Source organism: Artibeus jamaicensis, unplaced genomic scaffold (assembly GCF_021234435.1).
Source record: "Artibeus jamaicensis isolate MK-2021 breed Jamaican fruit bat unplaced genomic scaffold, CSHL_Jam_final contig_1015, whole genome shotgun sequence".
NCBI lineage: Eukaryota > Metazoa > Chordata > Mammalia > Chiroptera > Phyllostomidae > Artibeus > Artibeus jamaicensis.
Window position 1 is genome coordinate 2,762,288 of NW_026521194.1, and position 18,146 is coordinate 2,780,433.

The 18,146-nt window shown below is 43.8% G+C and overlaps 1 protein-coding gene across 8 annotated transcripts; it reads right to left on the reverse strand.

The window, feature by feature from the left end:
• Positions 1-7,946: 7,946 nt before the first annotated feature.
• On the reverse strand, positions 7,947-17,907 carry LOC119044736 (uncharacterized). Of its 8 annotated transcripts, none has more exons than XM_053661757.1 (4): positions 17,728-17,898; positions 14,611-14,728; positions 12,305-12,789; positions 8,602-9,417 (listed from the first exon to the last, which is right to left on the reverse strand). In XM_053661757.1, exons 1-4 carry the CDS (start codon positions 17,770-17,772, stop codon positions 9,244-9,246), a joined length of 822 nt encoding a protein of 273 aa, XP_053517732.1. In that variant the 5' UTR covers positions 17,773-17,898; the 3' UTR covers positions 8,602-9,243. The 8 variants fall into 8 exon arrangements, 3 of the variants coding, with proteins under 3 accessions (XP_053517732.1, XP_053518014.1, XP_053516628.1); XR_008390868.1 differs by having other exon boundaries at positions 8,603-10,835; positions 11,246-12,789; positions 17,728-17,890; XR_005081666.2 differs by adding an exon at positions 13,837-14,033 and having other exon boundaries at positions 8,604-12,789; positions 14,626-14,728; positions 17,728-17,903.
• Positions 17,908-18,146: the final 239 nt, after the last annotated feature.

An 18,146-nucleotide genomic window follows, 5' to 3' on the forward strand; every position in this document is an offset into this window, starting at 1 on the left:
TCATGCCAAACTTGGCTTAGTCATGCCCTTTGAATATTTGTGGAGAGCAAATAAGACCATGGGTTGTGGAGAATAAAATGTGTTGCTTTGCATACAGTGGGGGAGCACAACTGAAAACAAATCCCTTTAAGCTTTTTAATTCCAATTAACATCATATCATAAGACACACACAGAGCTCTGGCTGGTGTAGCTCAGTGGATTGAGTGCAGGCCTGTGAACCAAACAACTGTGGTTTGATTCCCAGTCAGGGCACATGCCTGGGTTATAGGCCAGTTCCCAGCACAGGGCACATGAGAGGCAACCATGTACTGATGTTTTTCTCCCTCTCTCCTTCCCTTCCCCTTTAAAGATAAATAAATATAATCTTTAAAAAAATGAAACTTAAAAAAAAACATACACAGAGTCACACTTTTAGTCTTTTTTTTGTCATGCATTACTTTCCCTATGGATATAGGTCTCTAAACCCAGTGTTATAGAAGCATGTAAAAGTTCTTCTTAAAAATTATCTAAGTTATGTTCTCGATATAAAAATCCAGAAGAAAAAGGCTCTGTCAACACATAGCTAACCAAACAGGTCTGTATTTCACTCTCCTGGACTTTGTTTGTTTTGGCGTTTGGATGCTCACTCCAGGTCCCTGGTTCCCCGCTATTTTTTGGTCATGGCTGCTCCGTCTGGGTGCTTCGCAGATTCTGACAGCTCTCCTGTTTCATGGTCTGCTCTCAGGCACCCCCACACTGTGGGGACCCAGCTTCGTGGTTGACAACTGCTGGCCTGGCTTATAAGATGGTCAGTGTCTTAACAAACCTATGACCTCAAACTCTGACGGGTAGGTTGTTACCCACATCTGTTGACTTCAGTATCTTATTTAAATAGCAGACATAATTGACCACACATGAACAAAAACTGATATTCCTTTAATGACAGAGTGTTTATAGTGGGGGAAAAAACCTTTTTGTGCTCAGGAAACCTGGTTGTGGTCAAATCTAAGAGGTGACAGTACTAGCTCAGTGGCCGAGCAGATGACTCAACGTATTCTGAGTTTCAGTTTGCTTACCTCTAAAGTGGGGCTAATAATAATCGGCTCTAATTCACACACAGCTAGAACACAAGCAATAAGAAAGTGGTTTGTAAGTTTTAAAGCGCCAGGCTTCCTAAGGATGCATTCAGTCACAGATCATTATTGCACACTTATGAATCCGCTGGTGTCCTTTGTGTGCTAAGCTCCAAACCAAATATGCAGTGTATGAAAAGTGGGTAAGACTCGGTCCCTGCCCTCCGGGACTGCGCTATGGAGAAGCAGGAGAAGCAGCCTGGGAAATGAGAAGGAGTCATTTTCTGGCCACTATCTGAGAGGTAGTGAGAATTTAAACTCTGTGATTATCTGTGGCTCAGTTGGTTGGGCATTGTCCCGCAAACCAGAAGGTCACAGGTTCAATTCCTGGTCAGGGCACATGCCTAGATTGTAGGTTCAGTCCCTTGTCTGGGTGCATATGAGAGACAACCAATTGATGTTTCCCTTTCATAACAATGTTTCCCTTCCTCCTCCTCCCTCTCAAATCAGCAAAAGAAAAAAAAATAAACTCGGTGATTAGTTAGCTTCACAAAGATTTAAATAGCATCGATTGAATTTTTGCACACTGGATTTAATTTTGTTTTTGAGTTAAAGTGGGAAGATTGACACCATTACTTATTCCGTTCAATAGCAGGACTCTTTTTTAAATAATAGAAATAATCTATATTTATTTAAACAAAAGACTGCAGGGTTAGAAATAGAAATTACAGGTCCCTCGGCTTGAACTGAGTTTGAGTCCAGCTTCCGTGCTCGCCAGCTGTGGATGTGACCACTCTGGCCATTGGTTTCCTCGTCATCACAGTCAGGTTAATAAACTGGGACCTCTTTATAATAATAAAATGGGACAACTATAATAGCATAATCAATAAAATACACACAAAAAAAGAGACACTAGGCTTTGAATATTTGTTGAAGTGGCTCTCCTGTGGGCCCCTAACTGGTTTGTAAGGAATGGTCCCTGGCTTCCCTCACATTCTTGTTCAAGTAAGTGCAGGCTCTCGCTGGCCAAGTGGCCTGAGCAGGTGATAAATACACTCATTTCCTCCTGCATTCATAACCTGCTGCTGAATTTCCTTGACCTCAACGGGGTCACAGATTTGAAGAATTGCAGAGCTATTTAGTAGAAGTGAAAGAGCAATTTCAGAGAGATTCGGAGAGTTTGAAGACTATGAATCATACCTTAAGAATTTGTGGCTGCCTTTGAAGTGCAAACCACAGGATGTATCTGATTGATTCAGCATCTGTGCTATTCCTGTGGTTCAGTTTCCGAAAGACCTGACTGAGCTGAAAATGAACTGTGCCTACCAAGAAGACTATTGGTAAAAATGCTGGGTATATTAACCAGAATTGTCGTAAATTTCCTGGTCCCACAGCCCAAATCTTGCTAAAGTTTGGGTTTTGTTGGCTTTGTGGAATTGTTTTCTTTCATGAAACTGTTGCAATCGAAGCTGCTTCTCTCTGAGGGACAAAGATTTTTATTCAGGAGTGAGACGTGCCCTAATGTAACATACTCCTGAGATTCTTCAGAATAGCTCAGTTTAATATAAATTTTCATTGACCTTTCGACATGTACAAGTGATGGACACCTGACCTATAAGAAGTAGATTTTTGGATGGGTTTGGTTGAACAACTTTTTAAAGAATTGTATTACATTGAGTGAAGAGAAAGTATATCCCAGAGATTCCTCAACTTGGAAGCCTAATCCTGTGACTATACAAATCTGGCAGGTGGCTTAGTGTCGCACAAATGAGTAGTTTCATTTGTTTGATTTTTTTAGTTGAAGGATCTGGTGGACTAAACCTGGTGATTCCTAGGAACTAGGTATTATTTGACTCGATTAACAGATTTGTTGGAAAAAATCTAGTCTTTATCCACCTGCAAGCTGCACATTTTTTAAATGTTTTCTATCATAACTGAAAAAGATACCACTTTCCAACAAATCACTCCATCCTGTATCACAAACACCCTCACTTTAGAGACCTAGTTTTATTTTGGAAAAAGATGGAGGCTGTACCTTCCTAAGGTTTGCCATTATGCTTCCAGCTCAGACAAACTTAGTTTGTTAAACATCTAATGAAAAAAATTATCTAATGACTATTAAATTAGATTGTTATTAATATTAGTGGTAGTAGTTATGTTTATTGAGCACTGGGCAAGGCACTAAGTAAACTTATCTATATTGATCATCTCTTTTAATCCTCACAGCAACCCTCTGGTATTATCCCCACTTTCAGGTGAGGAAATTGAGGCACGAGAAAGTCAAATGACTTGTTTAAATGGCATAACTGGGAAACAGAAGAGTTGGGGCCCAGACACAGTTTTGTTAGAGTCAAAACTCATTACCACTTCAAAATACTATGGAGTACTAGACAAAGTACTCCATCTTTTTAAAAAAATCTTATTTGGTCAAAACATGAATAGCTAGTGGTAAAACCCTTGTGGAAGTTTTAGCTGAGACCATTGAAGAAAAGGCAGTTGAACAGGAGAAAAGCAAACAGGTTTATTAACATGTAGATCTTATGTGTACATGGGAGCTATAAAATCAAATGATATGTAACTTGAGGAACTATCTTGGAATTCAGGCTTACATACCATTTTAATAGGAAAAGGGGAGGGGGTGTAGGCCTCTGAGGGGAGAGAAAATGATTTTTAGGCAGGATGAATGGACCCTTAGAAGAATAGATGGAAAATATGACAGTGTGTGACGAAGTCTGTATGTGCGCGGTGTCTCTTCTTGTCTCTTCTGTGACATGAGTCAGTCTTCCCTGGTGGATGAAACTCCGGGGGTGGGTGGGGGGGACTCACAGCAATGGAGTTCCTTCTGAGGCTCTGTCTTGAAGCAGATGAGGGGAGTTCAGACAAAGCCTCTTCTTGCATTTGCTGCTTTTCACATCCCTACAACTCAGAGTCAGCCACACACCAGGTATTCTGGCATATTCTGGGGTGGCGCATCCTGTGACCTTCAAGATTTAACATCACATGAAGGGTTAGCAACAGGGGAGTGGGAGAAGGAGAAGTGGGGAGAAGGTACAGAAAATAAGTAGCATAGATGGTAGGTAGAAAATAGATAGGGGGGAGGGCAAGAATAGGAGGGGAAATATAGAATCTAAAGAACTTGAGACACGTGGTCATAAACTAAAGGAGGGGAATGGTGGGTGAGGAGGTGTGCAGGGTGGAGGGGAATAAAGGGGGGAATAGAACAACTGTAATGGCATAATTAATAAAATATATTTTAAAAAATCCATATTCCACACACACAAAAAAGATTTAACATCAATTTTTCTCACTTTTGGCTAAGCGACACTGCGCATTGACTCCTGGGACAGAGAGTACAGGAAATGATGTCAAGTTTGCCCTCTCTATTGGCTCATACTCTGGAGGATCTTTTAGACTTTAAACTCATTCATGGCAGAATATTTTATCAAAATCCTAGAGGTTGGGAAGAGAGAGGGAGAGATGGAGAGAAGATGATAGAGAAAATGAGAGAGAGAGAGAGAGAGAGAGAGAGAGATGCCCAACAGTGGTCCAGCCCACTGTTGATGGTCCTACATCCCTCCAGGTTTTGGTTCACGCATGTAGGGCACGTCAGTGCAACTCTTGGTAGTTCAGTTGCATTATCCAAAAAATGAAAAGTTTGGGACTCATTGTAATGTGTGGTCTATTCCCTGTCTCATTCTAATTAATTTTATACATAAATTATTTCATTTGATCTCGGTCAGCCACGCACCCTTCATAGGCAGCCCCAACTGGCTGCGGGACCTCAATTAGCCAAGCAGGTGTCAACACACAGCCCTTGTCCCCATGTAGTAAAAAGACCATAATGTGCAGGCGAGCTGAACTTTCTCAGATCAAGCCCCTGTGGGCCTTCCCTTGCAAAATTGACTTCCTGGCTGGAGGGAAACCCAGAGCCAGGGCCAACCAAAATATGTTCTGGGACATTTTCCTGCATCTGGTTAGGGGGCTGTTTTTGTGGTGCCTGGACAAACGGGAAAAATGGATCCTGGAAATGCGGATCTGGGGGGGCTTTCGCAGTGCAGCAGCCTGTCCGCAGCTGCCTCTGAGAGCCTTTGACCAAGAAGGAAGCTCTCCGCTCAGCAGGGTGACTCACTGGAGGTTTGCTGGCTGGGTCACAGGCCCGCCTGCGGAACAGGAAGGACCCGATTGTGCTCGATTGTTTTCCTGAATGCCTTTCTCAACAACAGCAAAAGGAAACATTACTGTCTGGCTTCAAGCCAGGCAGGCCACTTGGTACTTATAGTGCTTAGAATGTAAAAGTTGGGCTCAGCCAAGATACGCGGGGACACAGTGATTTCTGTCTTGAGTCTCTGGTTAACTGCCGACTCCTGTCTGCTGTAAACAATGCTGAGTGATTTAAGACAAAGGGAACTCCTTTTACTAGCAACAACCCCTAACCCCAGTCTGACCATTTGTTTTAGGGGCCATTTCCTGTCCAGTAACCCCGTGGGGGGGGGCCTTGGCATGACCCCCCACTGAGTGAAATGAAAGGCCCTGCCTGCCAGCCACCTCCTTCTTTGATCTCCTCGCTCCAGAGAGACTGAGCAGGTGGAAAAAATGTGGCCTGAAGAAAAAGAGAAAGGAAGAAACCGGAAGGTTCCTTAATATATGAAGGGCATCGAATCTGGGTGCCTGGACGTTCTCAGCTCTGCGTGGAATTAGGCACAGGAGGGTCCAAAGGACAGTGCTTCTGTCATCGGCTGCGCCTAGAGAAACTTAATCCCCAACTGCACCCAGAAAATTTTTCCCTGTGTGGATAGAAAGGGGCCCACCCGCTAAACCCGAGAAGCTCAGGGAAGGTCCACATGCTGGACCTGACTAACTCAGAGACCTAAAGTAACCTCACAGGATGGCCTGAAATTAAAACTTCGCCACCGAAAGCAGTTCCTGGTGGGCAGTCAAATCCTAGGCCCGCATCTTCCTAGACAAAGGTCGATCTTTCCCGCAAGTGAGCCTGTCTGTCGTCTAGCATCTGAGATAACATACCTTGGAGAGGCCAGAGTGGTCTTTTTTTCCAGACCCCTCAGGGCACGAGGCCCTAGAAACCCTCACTGTTATCTTGTTCCCTGAATACCATCTCTGTGTGCTGTAAACATTAATTATTAACCACCCTGTACTCACCAAAGGAAAAGAAGGCTTTGTCTCTCCACTTTGCTTTTTATCCAACATGAGAGATTTCCCTGCTTTGCTCTCTCCAGCCTCCCTAACCTACCACCAAAGAATGTCATGTAACCCTCCTGAAGTCTCCTCCTTTGGTTCAAATGTATAAAATAAGCTGTAAAATTGCCATTCTCTGCAGCATTTTCTTAGTCCGTTGAGATTTGGCTTCCTGGTAATTGTCATCCGACTGATTCAAAGAAACTCATAAAAATTCTCTGCCGGTTTGGGCATTTCCTATGGCGATATTTGTGAAGGGTCTCCCACCTTGTGGTGTCCGTCCTGTGCTCAGTGATGAGTCTGGATCCTCCTTCCCCCGTGGACGCCCTGACCGGGCTCTTCGCCGGCTTCTCAGCTGCAGCCGCCCCTTGCACTGGGCTCAGGGGCCAATGTGATGATACAGGTGGGGGCAGAAAACAGGGTCTGAGGATAGAGTGGCAAGAAGGCTTCTCTCCTGAACTTGGAGTTGCTCTGGGCCCTGAGCAGTCCTCCCTGTGTCCAACCCACGGCCCGTGGGCTGCATGTGGCCCAGGATGGATGTGAATCCAACACAAAATTGTGCACACATTTAAAGTATTGGGGGAATTTTTTTGTGATTACATATCGCAGTGTATTTGATGTGTGGACCAAGACAACGCTTCTTCTTCTAGGTGGCCCAGAGATGCGCAAAGGTTGGACACCCCTGATTTAACAGTCTCTGTGCCCCGGTTTCCTGAACTTCCTGTTTCTCTCCAGAGGCTTCAGCTGGAGGCCATGGAACGTGGGGTGGGGAGTCATATCCTAGGCCCGCATCTTCCTTGACAAAGGTTGATCTTTACCTCAGGTGAGCCTGTCTGTTGTCCAGCATCTGAGATAAGATGCTAGACATACCTTGGAAAGGCCAGAGTCGTCTTTTTTTTCCAGACCCCTCAGGGCACGAGAGGTTGGGGGTGCAGCCGGAGGCAGAGTCGAAACCTGCTCTGTTTTTTTTTTCAGGTTTTCTTGTGTCAGCTCTGCCTGGGCCTTCAGCTCCCGACCAGCTCACACACAGATCTCATTACGCAAAGCGACATGGGTGAGTTTTTGGCTCCCCTGTCGGACAACAGGAAGCTGAAATTTGTGTGAGTTCATCTAGGAAATCCGGCCTCAAGCTTACTCCATATCCTCCAGGGGTTTTTGTGCATACTCCCAAAAGGTGGGTGGCCACAAAAGGCCCCATGTTCAAAATAGTTTGGGTAACTCCATTAGAGCAAAGCAAGCAGGCTCTCGGCTGGAGGACTTCTCAGATATGGAACTGTGCAGCTGTGTGCTGTGGTTTTGCAAAGAGGCTCTGGATACGGGGTTACCTTGTGCTTTGGTCTGGCTAAGTACTACTGTCTAGTTCCACAGGGGGAGCCACGGCAGGGGCTTCCTCTTCCACCGGGTGGGCCTCTCGCAGAGAGTACAGCCTCACCACGCACGAGTAAAACCACGGCACGCTCCGTGGCTCCTCCAGCCTCCCTAACCCCGGTAACGGGGCGTGAGGCTGCCCCTGGGAAAGGGCCACACACTTTATCCTTTTGGCAGAGCTGACTGGTAAAGGCAGGGCTCCCTGTGCAAACAGCCAGGCTTAGACAAGCTAGGGTGGGTGTGCGCACACAGGCGTATCCAACACCAAGCAAGGCAAATGCCAACCAAAACAAAAACCAAACCACACTCTCAAATTCAAACATCCCATCTGTACACACATCATACTGTCAGTGTGTTATAACCAGGTGGAATCGCCTCCTTCGTTTCTTGGGGTCACAGTGAAATGTCATTATGGAGTAACATTTACCTAGAAGCTCAAACCCAGGGGGTCAGGGGTGAAGGGGGAAGGTCTGGAAAACAGGTCAGAATACAATCTTGCCAATGTAGAAATCAACTCCACTTTTTTTTTTAAAAGAAATACCGTCCATTAAAACCTCTTGGAAATAGCCAGCCCAGTTAGGAAAATGCTTATCTATATAGATTCCAACTTCCTTTGTTCTCTTTACAAAGAGAAAAGAGATCGGCAGGTTACTTAGATCAGAAATGAACAACAGCCAACCACGTGGGAACATGACAAGTAAGTGTGTAAGTTTATCCTCCAGTTTCCTTCCCTCTTATGTTATAGTCTAATTGAGTGGAGTGAAGGTTAGAGTGTTGGCTACAGGGAGGATGGGGAAGGACGTGCCCAGCAGATAACCATGTTCTGGCTGAGTAACGCAGTGGATGACAACAGGGGCGAGGGAAGCAGAGCCGTTCTTCGGAAGAGAAGGAAACTAGTGAGTTCCTTTGGACAGACTTTACAGCTATCCAAGTGGAAATATCCCCTGGGCAGGCAGATAGATGAGTCTGGAGCTCAGAGATGTCTGAGCCGGAGGCTTAACTTTGGGTCAGCAGAGAATTACAGCCATGAGTGTACATGAGATCATCAGAGACAGTTGAGCCTGAGCAGCAGAGAGAGCCTGGGCTGGGCTGGAAGCAGAGACCAGACCGGAGACCAGGCAGGAAGGACGCAGACACGGGGGGAGTAGGGGAAGCAAAGTCACAACTTCAGTGAGTTCTCATCAGAGGCACACACTTCAGCCCGACCCAGGGAGCAGCTGAGCAGTGGGGATTTGCATTAAATGGTTAACTGGGACCTTGTTTTTCTTTGCAAATGTTAGCTTTCATTAGTTATACTAAAATAGTGTTTTCAAAGCACTTTTCTAACAATTTTATTTTAAAAAAATTATGTTGTTATAATGAACCAGTGAGAAAATTGTGGACGATGTTAAGAGCCCACACACCTTTTTTAAAGATTCATTGAACTATAATTGACAAACGAAAAATGAGATGTTTAAATAATTGTGATTTCCCTCATTGAATTAATTAATGCATCGACCACCTCACAAATTTACCTTGTGTGTGTGTGAGAACCTGTAAGTTCTACTCTGTCAGTAAATTTCAATTACACAACGCAGTGTTAATCAATCGTAGTCACCAGGTGACATTGGATCCTCAGACCCTACACATCTTATAACAGAGTTTGCACCGAACTCTCCCTGTTCCTCCCCATGCCCTGCCCCCCACCCCCAGCCTCCAACAAGCACTCTTCCACTCTCTGTTTGTATGTGTGTGGTGATTCTGCACATACGTCATAACATGGGGGGTTTGGATGAATCCTTTTTAACAGTATGGTCATTGATACCTGCAGGAGAGAGAGAATGATTAGAGGTGAATGTCACTTGTCACTAGAGTCTTCATAGCTCTTCGTTTGCACTTCACTTTGGCTCATCACCTTATGACTTGTAATCTTGTACCTCCTCTCTCCTACTGGATTGTAAGGTGTTCAAGGTCAGGATGCATGCCTTAACTGTCCCCCTCGGCTCCCTGTCCTCCTTCCAGCACCTTCCTTTGTAACTTTAAAGTATTTGATAAGTTGGGGGCAAATCAAATTGGTCCCAGGGCAAAATCATTTGTGTTTTGAATGCTTTGAAGCTTTCATCCATCTCCCAGCAATTTCCTTCCTGATGACAAAGCAATGGCCGTGTCTGGGGATTTGTGGCCATCAGCTGGAGGGAAACAGCGAGTAGAGAGGAGTGCATTCTGCAGGAGGCGTTCCTGGGGAATTCTGCAAGCCCAGCCGGCTGGACTTCCGGAGCAATATGACTTTTTACGCAATCGCCCCTCCCCCACCCCCAATCCTGCACAGCTGCATGGGAATTTGCTTTTGGAAATGTGGAACAGCAGTCTTTTTATTTCATTGGAGTTTTTTCTTTTCTAAGTCTCATTTAAAAATCTTTGGGTTTTTGTTGTATATTTTATACAATTTTGAATCTATTTCCTCTGAGTTTTGAAACTCATTGAATTCCTGATATTGGCCAATTTCTGCCCTGGGCTAAAGGAACTGAGGGCATTTTGAGTCTCACAGGAGCGAGAACACAGCTTTGGCTGCAGTAGACCTGGTGCAGACGCTGGGGGCCTTGGGCAAGTCACTTAGTGTCTCAGGCTCTGTAGCTCAACCTGCAAGACGTCTGATTGTCATTACAGGCTTGAGATGGGAATTAAGTGCAATGAGACCTACAGTTGGCACATATCGGCAGATGCTATGTGCTTGATAAAGGTTTATTTTCTGTCTACTTTCTCTATTGGTAACTCTTACACATATTTATTATGTAACCTTGAGAGAGGTTTTTCAACATGTTGGCGTATTATCAACCTGTATCTGTCATTTACCATTTCTTACTTTTCCCCCTCATTTTCCTGTGCTTTCTCACGATAGATCTGAAACACCTTGAAGATAGAGTGAACACTTTGTTTTTTTAGGTGTTTTTAAGGCTATCACTTTTGGTATGCTCATCATCAAGTAGGGGAATCCTCAGACATTTTTTAAGTAACTTAATTTAAGCTTCATCACTTGTCGTGTGGCAACAGCAACAGTATTTGCCCATGTAAGAAATTAATTAGAAAAATTTCAAAAAGTCCCTAAGTCTCCTCCAGTACTCATGGTGGAGAGCTAAGGCGGCATTATGTTTACTGTGGATGTCCCCACGAATTCCCTGATCAGAGGACTCTCAGAGCTGTCCTCCCTGCTCCATCATCTCTGTGGCAGGATCCCAGCACAGCCTGAAAATGGGCAAGCAGCGAAGTTTGTGCGGACACGAGAGTCAGTGAGACAAAAAGAAGCTCTAATTTGTTGTCCAAATGGCAACACATGTGAAAGTAGCAAGGGGCACTACTCACGCTTGTGTTGGCTCAACAGTAGAAAACCAGGACTCCCGGGGCAGACCTGGGTCACTCTGGTTACAGCAGATGGGCACCAAGGTTAATAATGCACCTTGTGACAGGCACCTCCCACTGACCTCATGGCCGCTATGTGGACGCAAAGGTGATGCTAACCCAGTGTGGCCATGTGAGTTTCTCCACCTCGGTCTGTCCGATTTGACTGTGCACTGGGTTGGCTAAAGTGAGCATATTACATTGAAGAGAACCACCTAAGTAAGAGAAGACCCCGGGTACAGCAGGAGAGCTATTACCTGGCCTCTTTTAATCATGCCATTCGCAGTTAGAACGGGGCTCCAGGTGCGGTCCTGCTGGCCAGTCTCATCTGTGTTTCTCCCCCAAGCCCCTGGAGGGTGTAATGCCAGTTCGATGCCTTGTTTCTGAAAGGCATCATAACCAGTTACCCTAAGAGAACGTCTTACACTTGACAGAGTCAGGAGAGAGACTGCTTTGGAAACTAGTAGAAGATGCATAAACCACTACAGTTGTTAATTCTTTAAATTTGTCTTCCTTTTGTTAGAAGTTGGTTTTATGGGACATAAGATTTGAGTGAGGCTTCCCAGGCCTCACATGGGCTTGGACACCACCCACAAGCCACCACCCACGTGCCCAAGAAATATTGTGGAACAGGTGTGCGTGTGTGTCCTGTGAATGTCCGAGTATGTGTCCGTGAGTGTCTGTGTCTGGTTCTGGCACATGTGCATCTGTGCACATGTGTACACGTGTGTGTCTGTGGTTCTTCTGAGGCCCGCTCAGGACTCTCCTCTCATTACTCTCTCTTCCTGTAGCTTAGGGAGACCTTTCCTCCCCTTGAGTGGGGAACTCCTCCACCCCCGATTTGCTATATTGTCCTCAGAGATGACCTGTCTGCCTCACAGGCTCTAGCATCTCTTCAGGGGGTTACATCTCAGAACCCCAGGAGCTTCTGACCCAACAACCCCCTGGGGGTGAGGGGCAGGGGGCGGACTCTTTGCTTGTATGGAAGAAGAGGAGGGATTTCCCTGAGGCAGAACCAGATGAAACAATGTCTCAAAAATACGGTTTGCCTACAGGAGCGGAAGAACAAAGAGAGACCAGCTACAGAGGCAGACGAGAACTGGGGCCTGGCTGGGCGGGGGCGCAGGAATCCCTCACTAGGGCGGAGGAACACATGTGACCGTTTGTAACCAAGGAATACGCAGCGCTTCTCTGTCCTGATGTGGGTAAGGCCTGGACCAGCGCTGCGCGACCTTCCCCAGTGAACCCAGAGACACCCGCTGCCTCCGTGGGGGGCTGGAGGATGCTCGCCTTTGCTCCTTGGGAGTCATCCTCACCTTCCTGAACTGTAAGCCGCTGTTGAAAGGAAGGCTGTGCGTTCGCATGGCCGAGCCACAGGTGTGGTTTATGCCTCTCCACTGAGCACCGGAGGGTGGTTTGGATGTTGCGCTGTCCTCTGTTCCCTCCACAGTCCTCTTCCAAAGGCGCACATGCCAGAGGCTGAGAGGTTCTGAGTGTGGAGTTAAATACTGTGCTGTCCGGTGGAGACGCAGTCGCTGCTGTTCACTTGGCAACTCTGAGCGTGAGTTTTCCCTGCGGAGAAGGATGCCCTTCTCTCCTTGTCTGTCTGTGTCTCTTTGTCTCATTTTGCCTTGTGGGGCTGTTGAATATCTTCCCACCCTGGTTCCTTCTCTGATGGGGGAATACTGCTCTACCCAGTAAGAGGTGCCGGGTGGAGGCCTCGTGAACACCGGACCCCAGCTCGCCCTGGAACCATTTCTCTGCCCTTCTTCAGGTGTACCACGTTCAGAGCATCTTCTTCCTGTAAAAAGAAATGATAAGCTTAGCCAGGAAAGTTTTTTGACCTGCCAGCCTCGTAGGTAAGATAGCATGTAGGCACTGGATTTGGAGGTTGTGGCCAGGAGGCGTGGCCATTGTCAAAAATTTGAAACTGGTACCACAGTCACTGAACACAGAGTTGCTGTCACTTTACAGTTTGTGAAGCACTTGTGTATGTGCGTCTGTTAATTAATTTGAGCTTCACAACAACCTATAGGAATAGATAAGACAGTTTTTTTCCAGTTTCCTGAATGAAGAGATTGCAGTTAAATGACATGCCTAACGTCACTTGAGTGGTAAATACTAGACCTGGAACTTGAGCCCCAATCTTCTGATTCTAAGATCTTTGATGCACAGTGTTTACTAGAGTGACATAGATTTAGCTCTTTATTCAGATTCTCATTGGAGAAATGTGCAAGTAGGTTAGTACAATAGATTGCTCTTGGCAGGTTTCACACCCTTGAAATTCTAATAGATCTGTATATGGTAATAGGTGTGCACCCCTCTGATTTCACTTTCTCAGTGTGCAGCTCTCTTACATCTGATGACAAAATATTGATTTTTCTTTGATGAACAGACCAAATGTCCCCTGTTACATGTGGGTTCAGTGGGACAGTACCCTGGCTCCTCGCTGGCCTAGGGAAGAACAGAATCGTCCAGGTGGACCCTGTCTTGAGAAGTTGAACCTTTAACTGAGTGACTTGAGGATGGGAACCATTTCCCCACTTCATAACAAAATCCCTAGAAACTATAAATTTCTGTTTACCAAGATCTTCGGAGACTTCCTGGTTCTAATCCTTCCCGAGGCCTGTAAGGTCAGGTTTTTCTTTGACTTTATGATTTCTGCATACCTTTCTAATGAATACCTTCTGTGATTCGTTTAACCAGATTGATTCTACTTGCTGGTACCCAGAGGCCCCTAATTTATGTAGGGATTATGAAAGAAATCAAAAGAAGAAGCAAGATTTTTCTAGATTTAACTTGTCGGATATAGTCCCTGCCTTTTCTCACTTCTGTGGAAGAAGCATACCGTCCTACTCCAGTACTGTCGGACTTGGCCATGTGACTGTCTTTGGCTTCACGGTGGGCAGAAAGTGCTTTGCCACCCCTTGATTCTGGGTTTAGAATGTGATTTGCTTTGGCTAATGGCATATTAGCAGGCGTGACTCAACAGAGACTGGAAATGCTTCCGCGTGGTAGGACTCGGGCTTCCGCACTCAGCAGTTGCTGTGAAAGGAACACAGATTAGTCCGCGGGTTCCAGGAAGAGGATGAGGACGCGTGGTGCGGAGCCAAGCTGCCCCAGCCTAGATCAGCAGATCCTCAGCCAATCCACAGATATGTGAGCTAAATAAATGTTTATGGTTGCATACCACTGAGATTTTGTAGCTGTTTGTTATGCAACATTTTTTTTTGTAGCAATAGCAAACCTATACAGGAGTTTGTATTAATAACTGCTGTCCTGGCTGCAAGGAAAACCGAAAACATGTGGGGCTGGGTGGTGGTGTAGGTTGGAAAAATGTTGAAGGGACTATCATAAAAGCCTGAAGAAATGGTGACTCATGTTATATAACCATGAAGCATTTGGTATAACAATCTTTTGTGGTCAACTAGAAGATAGAAATGTAACCAATGAACTGGTAGACTTGGGCAAGATGTTTTTTATTAGAATGTTGAAGTATTAGCTGGCTTTTTAAGGTCCCCGTGATGAGCTCAGAAAATAAGTAGCTGGTTTGAAATAGAATTTTGAGGGGCGACGCACAACCAGAACTTGCCAGTTTAGAAAAATAGTAAGTTTGTTGTACCATCTTTCCACTCACTGAGAGATTCTTCGATAAAGACCCAGCCTGAGTCTAGGTACAGCAGGTAAACTTCAGGCACTCCAGCGAGACTTGGCTTTCCAGTCCAGGCTTTGCTCCAAGGCTTAAAGAACAAAAGCAAAGGTTCAGCTGTAACACCTTTAAAAAAACCCTTGAAAGAAATCAAATGGCAACTAAAACACCCTTTCAGCTGAATGTTAGAAAGCTTAAGGGTGTGTCCCACCGCAGCCTGAATCCACTACAAGCAATTAAGTCTGAGAAAGGCTTGTCTTGAAAATAATAGTGGGTGTGGCTGTTGGAATATGAAATAGACAGAAGGTTAACAATGTACAAGGATAGCAGACATTTATTCACTTAAGAAACAGTTTAAAAATTCTAAACAAAGAACTCTTTTTATGCACTCCGAAATGTCTCAGCAATGAAAACCTAGCTACATATCATGTGGAAATATGCCCTGGGACAATGACAATAAAGGAGTACGGATACACAACTTAGAATAAAATGTCAGAAATGTTCCTTTACTGCCAGAAATGAGTTGCGATAATTATTGCCATTAGTGAATTATGAACATACAAAAGTTAACAATAATACAGGGCAAGTATCAGTGATGTGAGGAGACTTTCACACGGCATACGATAAATATCAAAAGGCAAACTCAGAGCAGGAAGTTCAGAATTAGAGACAGATGAAATAACAACACGTCTAGTGAGATCTTTGAAACTGAAGAGTGTTGAAAAACAAGAAGACCAAAATTAAAGTTGGCTAAAATGAGTCCGTTATACCTTGGGTTTTCTTGAGTCAGTTTCATAACTTTCTATTCCCAAATCATCAAAAATCTAGGAAGCTAAACATGGAGTTAATGTGCTAATATAATAGTCTTTAAAAACATAATTTTAACAGTGAAAAAAGTTTATTTGTCTTTCTTTATCCAGATTTTCATAATCTTTGTATGATATACTTTAAAGTACTTTGCCCACTTTTAATAGTGATAGAGATCTTTTTATCTCCTGTTTTCTAAAATGTTCTCTCTCTTTTTTTTTTTTTATTAATGGGATCCTTTCTTTGTTGAAGGAAGATCCAGAAGTCAAGGATCTTCAGTAAATACCTTTTCAAAGCTGAGTCCCTAGAAACACACTGTCCAGTAGAGTAGCCATTAGCCACATGTGGCTATTAAAGTTAAAATGAAATACAATTAAAAATTGAGTTTATCGTGTATTGTCTAACCACATTTCAGGCACTCAATAGCCATGGGAGGCTAGTGGCTACCACACTGAACAGCGCAGATATATAATGGTTCCATCATCACCGAATATTCTAGAAAGAACAGTGCTGTCTAAGAATATAATGTAGGGCCGTGCATATCATAAGTTTTTAAGAAATATTTATTAGCAAAAAATGATCACAATTAATTGCCATTTTCAAAATCAAAGTTAGGAGAATGTGCAGATGATCCTATGCCAAGGGACTGTCATGTCCAAGGTGATGAATGCAGTCCTGGGGCACCTTGACATTTTCCGTGAGAGCAGGAAGGGTTAAGGGCTGAGAAGGAGCCAATGAAGTAGGAGAGGAACTCTGAGACCTGGCAGCTGCGTGAGGCAAGGTGTCAAGGAGGGAGTTTTCACCTGGTCAAATGCTGCTCACAGAGCAGGTAAAGTGAGGACTGGGAATTAATCATTTCTGGCTTTATTTTTATGATTGTTTCCTGGTAACACAAAATGATATATTTATGCTTCTCCTTCTGTTCCCATCAAGTATATCAGTATTGATCTCTGTTCTTAGAGGTGAAAGATTTGTCTTACCCCACTTTTTTAACCTTCTTTGTAAGTTATGCTGTGGTATCCCAGGTAACTGTGTGCTGTACTGGTACTTCGTCCTAGCCTGTTCAGACTGCTATAAGAAAGTACGACACACTGGGTGATTTATAAACAACAGAAATTTCTTTCTCAGCATTCTGACGCCTGGGAAGTTCAGGATCCGTCTCCTGCCATGGCGTCGTTCTGGGAAGGGCCCTTCAGGTTGCTGACCGATGCCTTGCATCCTCACCTGGTGGAAAGCGTGAGGGGCTCTCTCGGGGCCGATTCCTAAGGCCACCAATTTTGATCATGAAGGTTCCGTTCTCATGGCCTAAGCACCTCTCCAAAACCCCCACTTCCTAATGCCATCATGTGACTTGGTCAGTAGGTTTTCAACAAGTAAATTTTCAACAAATGCACATTCCAACCATAATATATTTCTATCTCTGCTTTTTGACTTCTCCATTTTAGGTGGTAGTTTTTTGGGTCCCCACCATGGAAGTTGAGAAAATTAGCCTGCCTATATGTTGGTCAGCCTTTTCTCTTCTCTCTTCTGACTCACTGCTGACTGCGCCAGTTCTAGCTTTCCTTTTACAGTATTTAGGTTTTTAGCATTTATATTCTGCTCTGCAAATGTAATTAAGCTTCTCATACTTTATCTATGTCTATAGGTTGATTACAAAAATGTAAAAACAATAAGTATAAATTATGATGTTATAAGTCCTTGTTGAACTAAGTATTATTATAATTATTAATTGGTCCATTAGATTAAAAAGTCTGTTTACTTTGTAGAATCATAAAAAAAAAGGTACTTGCTATAAATATTATAATTTATGTTAAATTACATGTTTAAACATGAGTATTTGTTCACATTCTAATATAAGGTCAGGACATTTTCTTCAAGAGTGTCTAATAATCACTCTAAGAGTTTATAATATTTGAATCCCCACATATCTTAGAAGCAGGCTGTGCTTTGAACAATATATTTGGGGTCTCTATAATGCAAGATTCCACAAATGAATAGTACTGCCCCCTAATTGACTTACTGAATGGCATGAAAAGAAAGATGATCTGAAAAATTCCTTTAATGTGTGATTATTCCATTCCTAGAGTAGGTCCTGTATTACTAACACTAGAATTGATTAAAGAAATATGCCTACATGAAAAAGCTATAGATTTTATGCTACCAAAAGCCCACATATTACTTGGCATTTTTCAGTGGCAAAACAATAATGAAAATGACAAACAATATTAACACAATAAACATCCAAATGATCTGCAAAATAGCAATTGTATAGTTTATACTTACATGGAAACTTCCTCCGCATGTAATATTTCTTCGCTGGATTTCCATAGCATTTCTCTGTGGTAGCTCAAGTCCCCTCCCTAGAATTCCCGTCCAAAAAGTGAAGAAACTGCTTTAACAAATGGTGAACTGAGTTTTTGCTGTGTGCTAGTCAAACAGGTTTGGGGTTAGAGTCCAACTCTGGCAACTTTGATGTTTTGAACTATTTTTAAGTAGTATTCTTGTATGAAAGTAATTTCTCTTCCATCTTCCTAAGTATTAATCACACTTCATGAAAAAAATTTTAATCATTCAGTGCTACTATTAGGACAAAAAATAAATTCACAAATTCTTGTGGCGTATTGCTCTGTCGGGGACAATTTGGTGTAACCTGTGAAGCCCAAGTTCTTTTCTTATGGATAAAAACTCTGGCGTTCCTAATA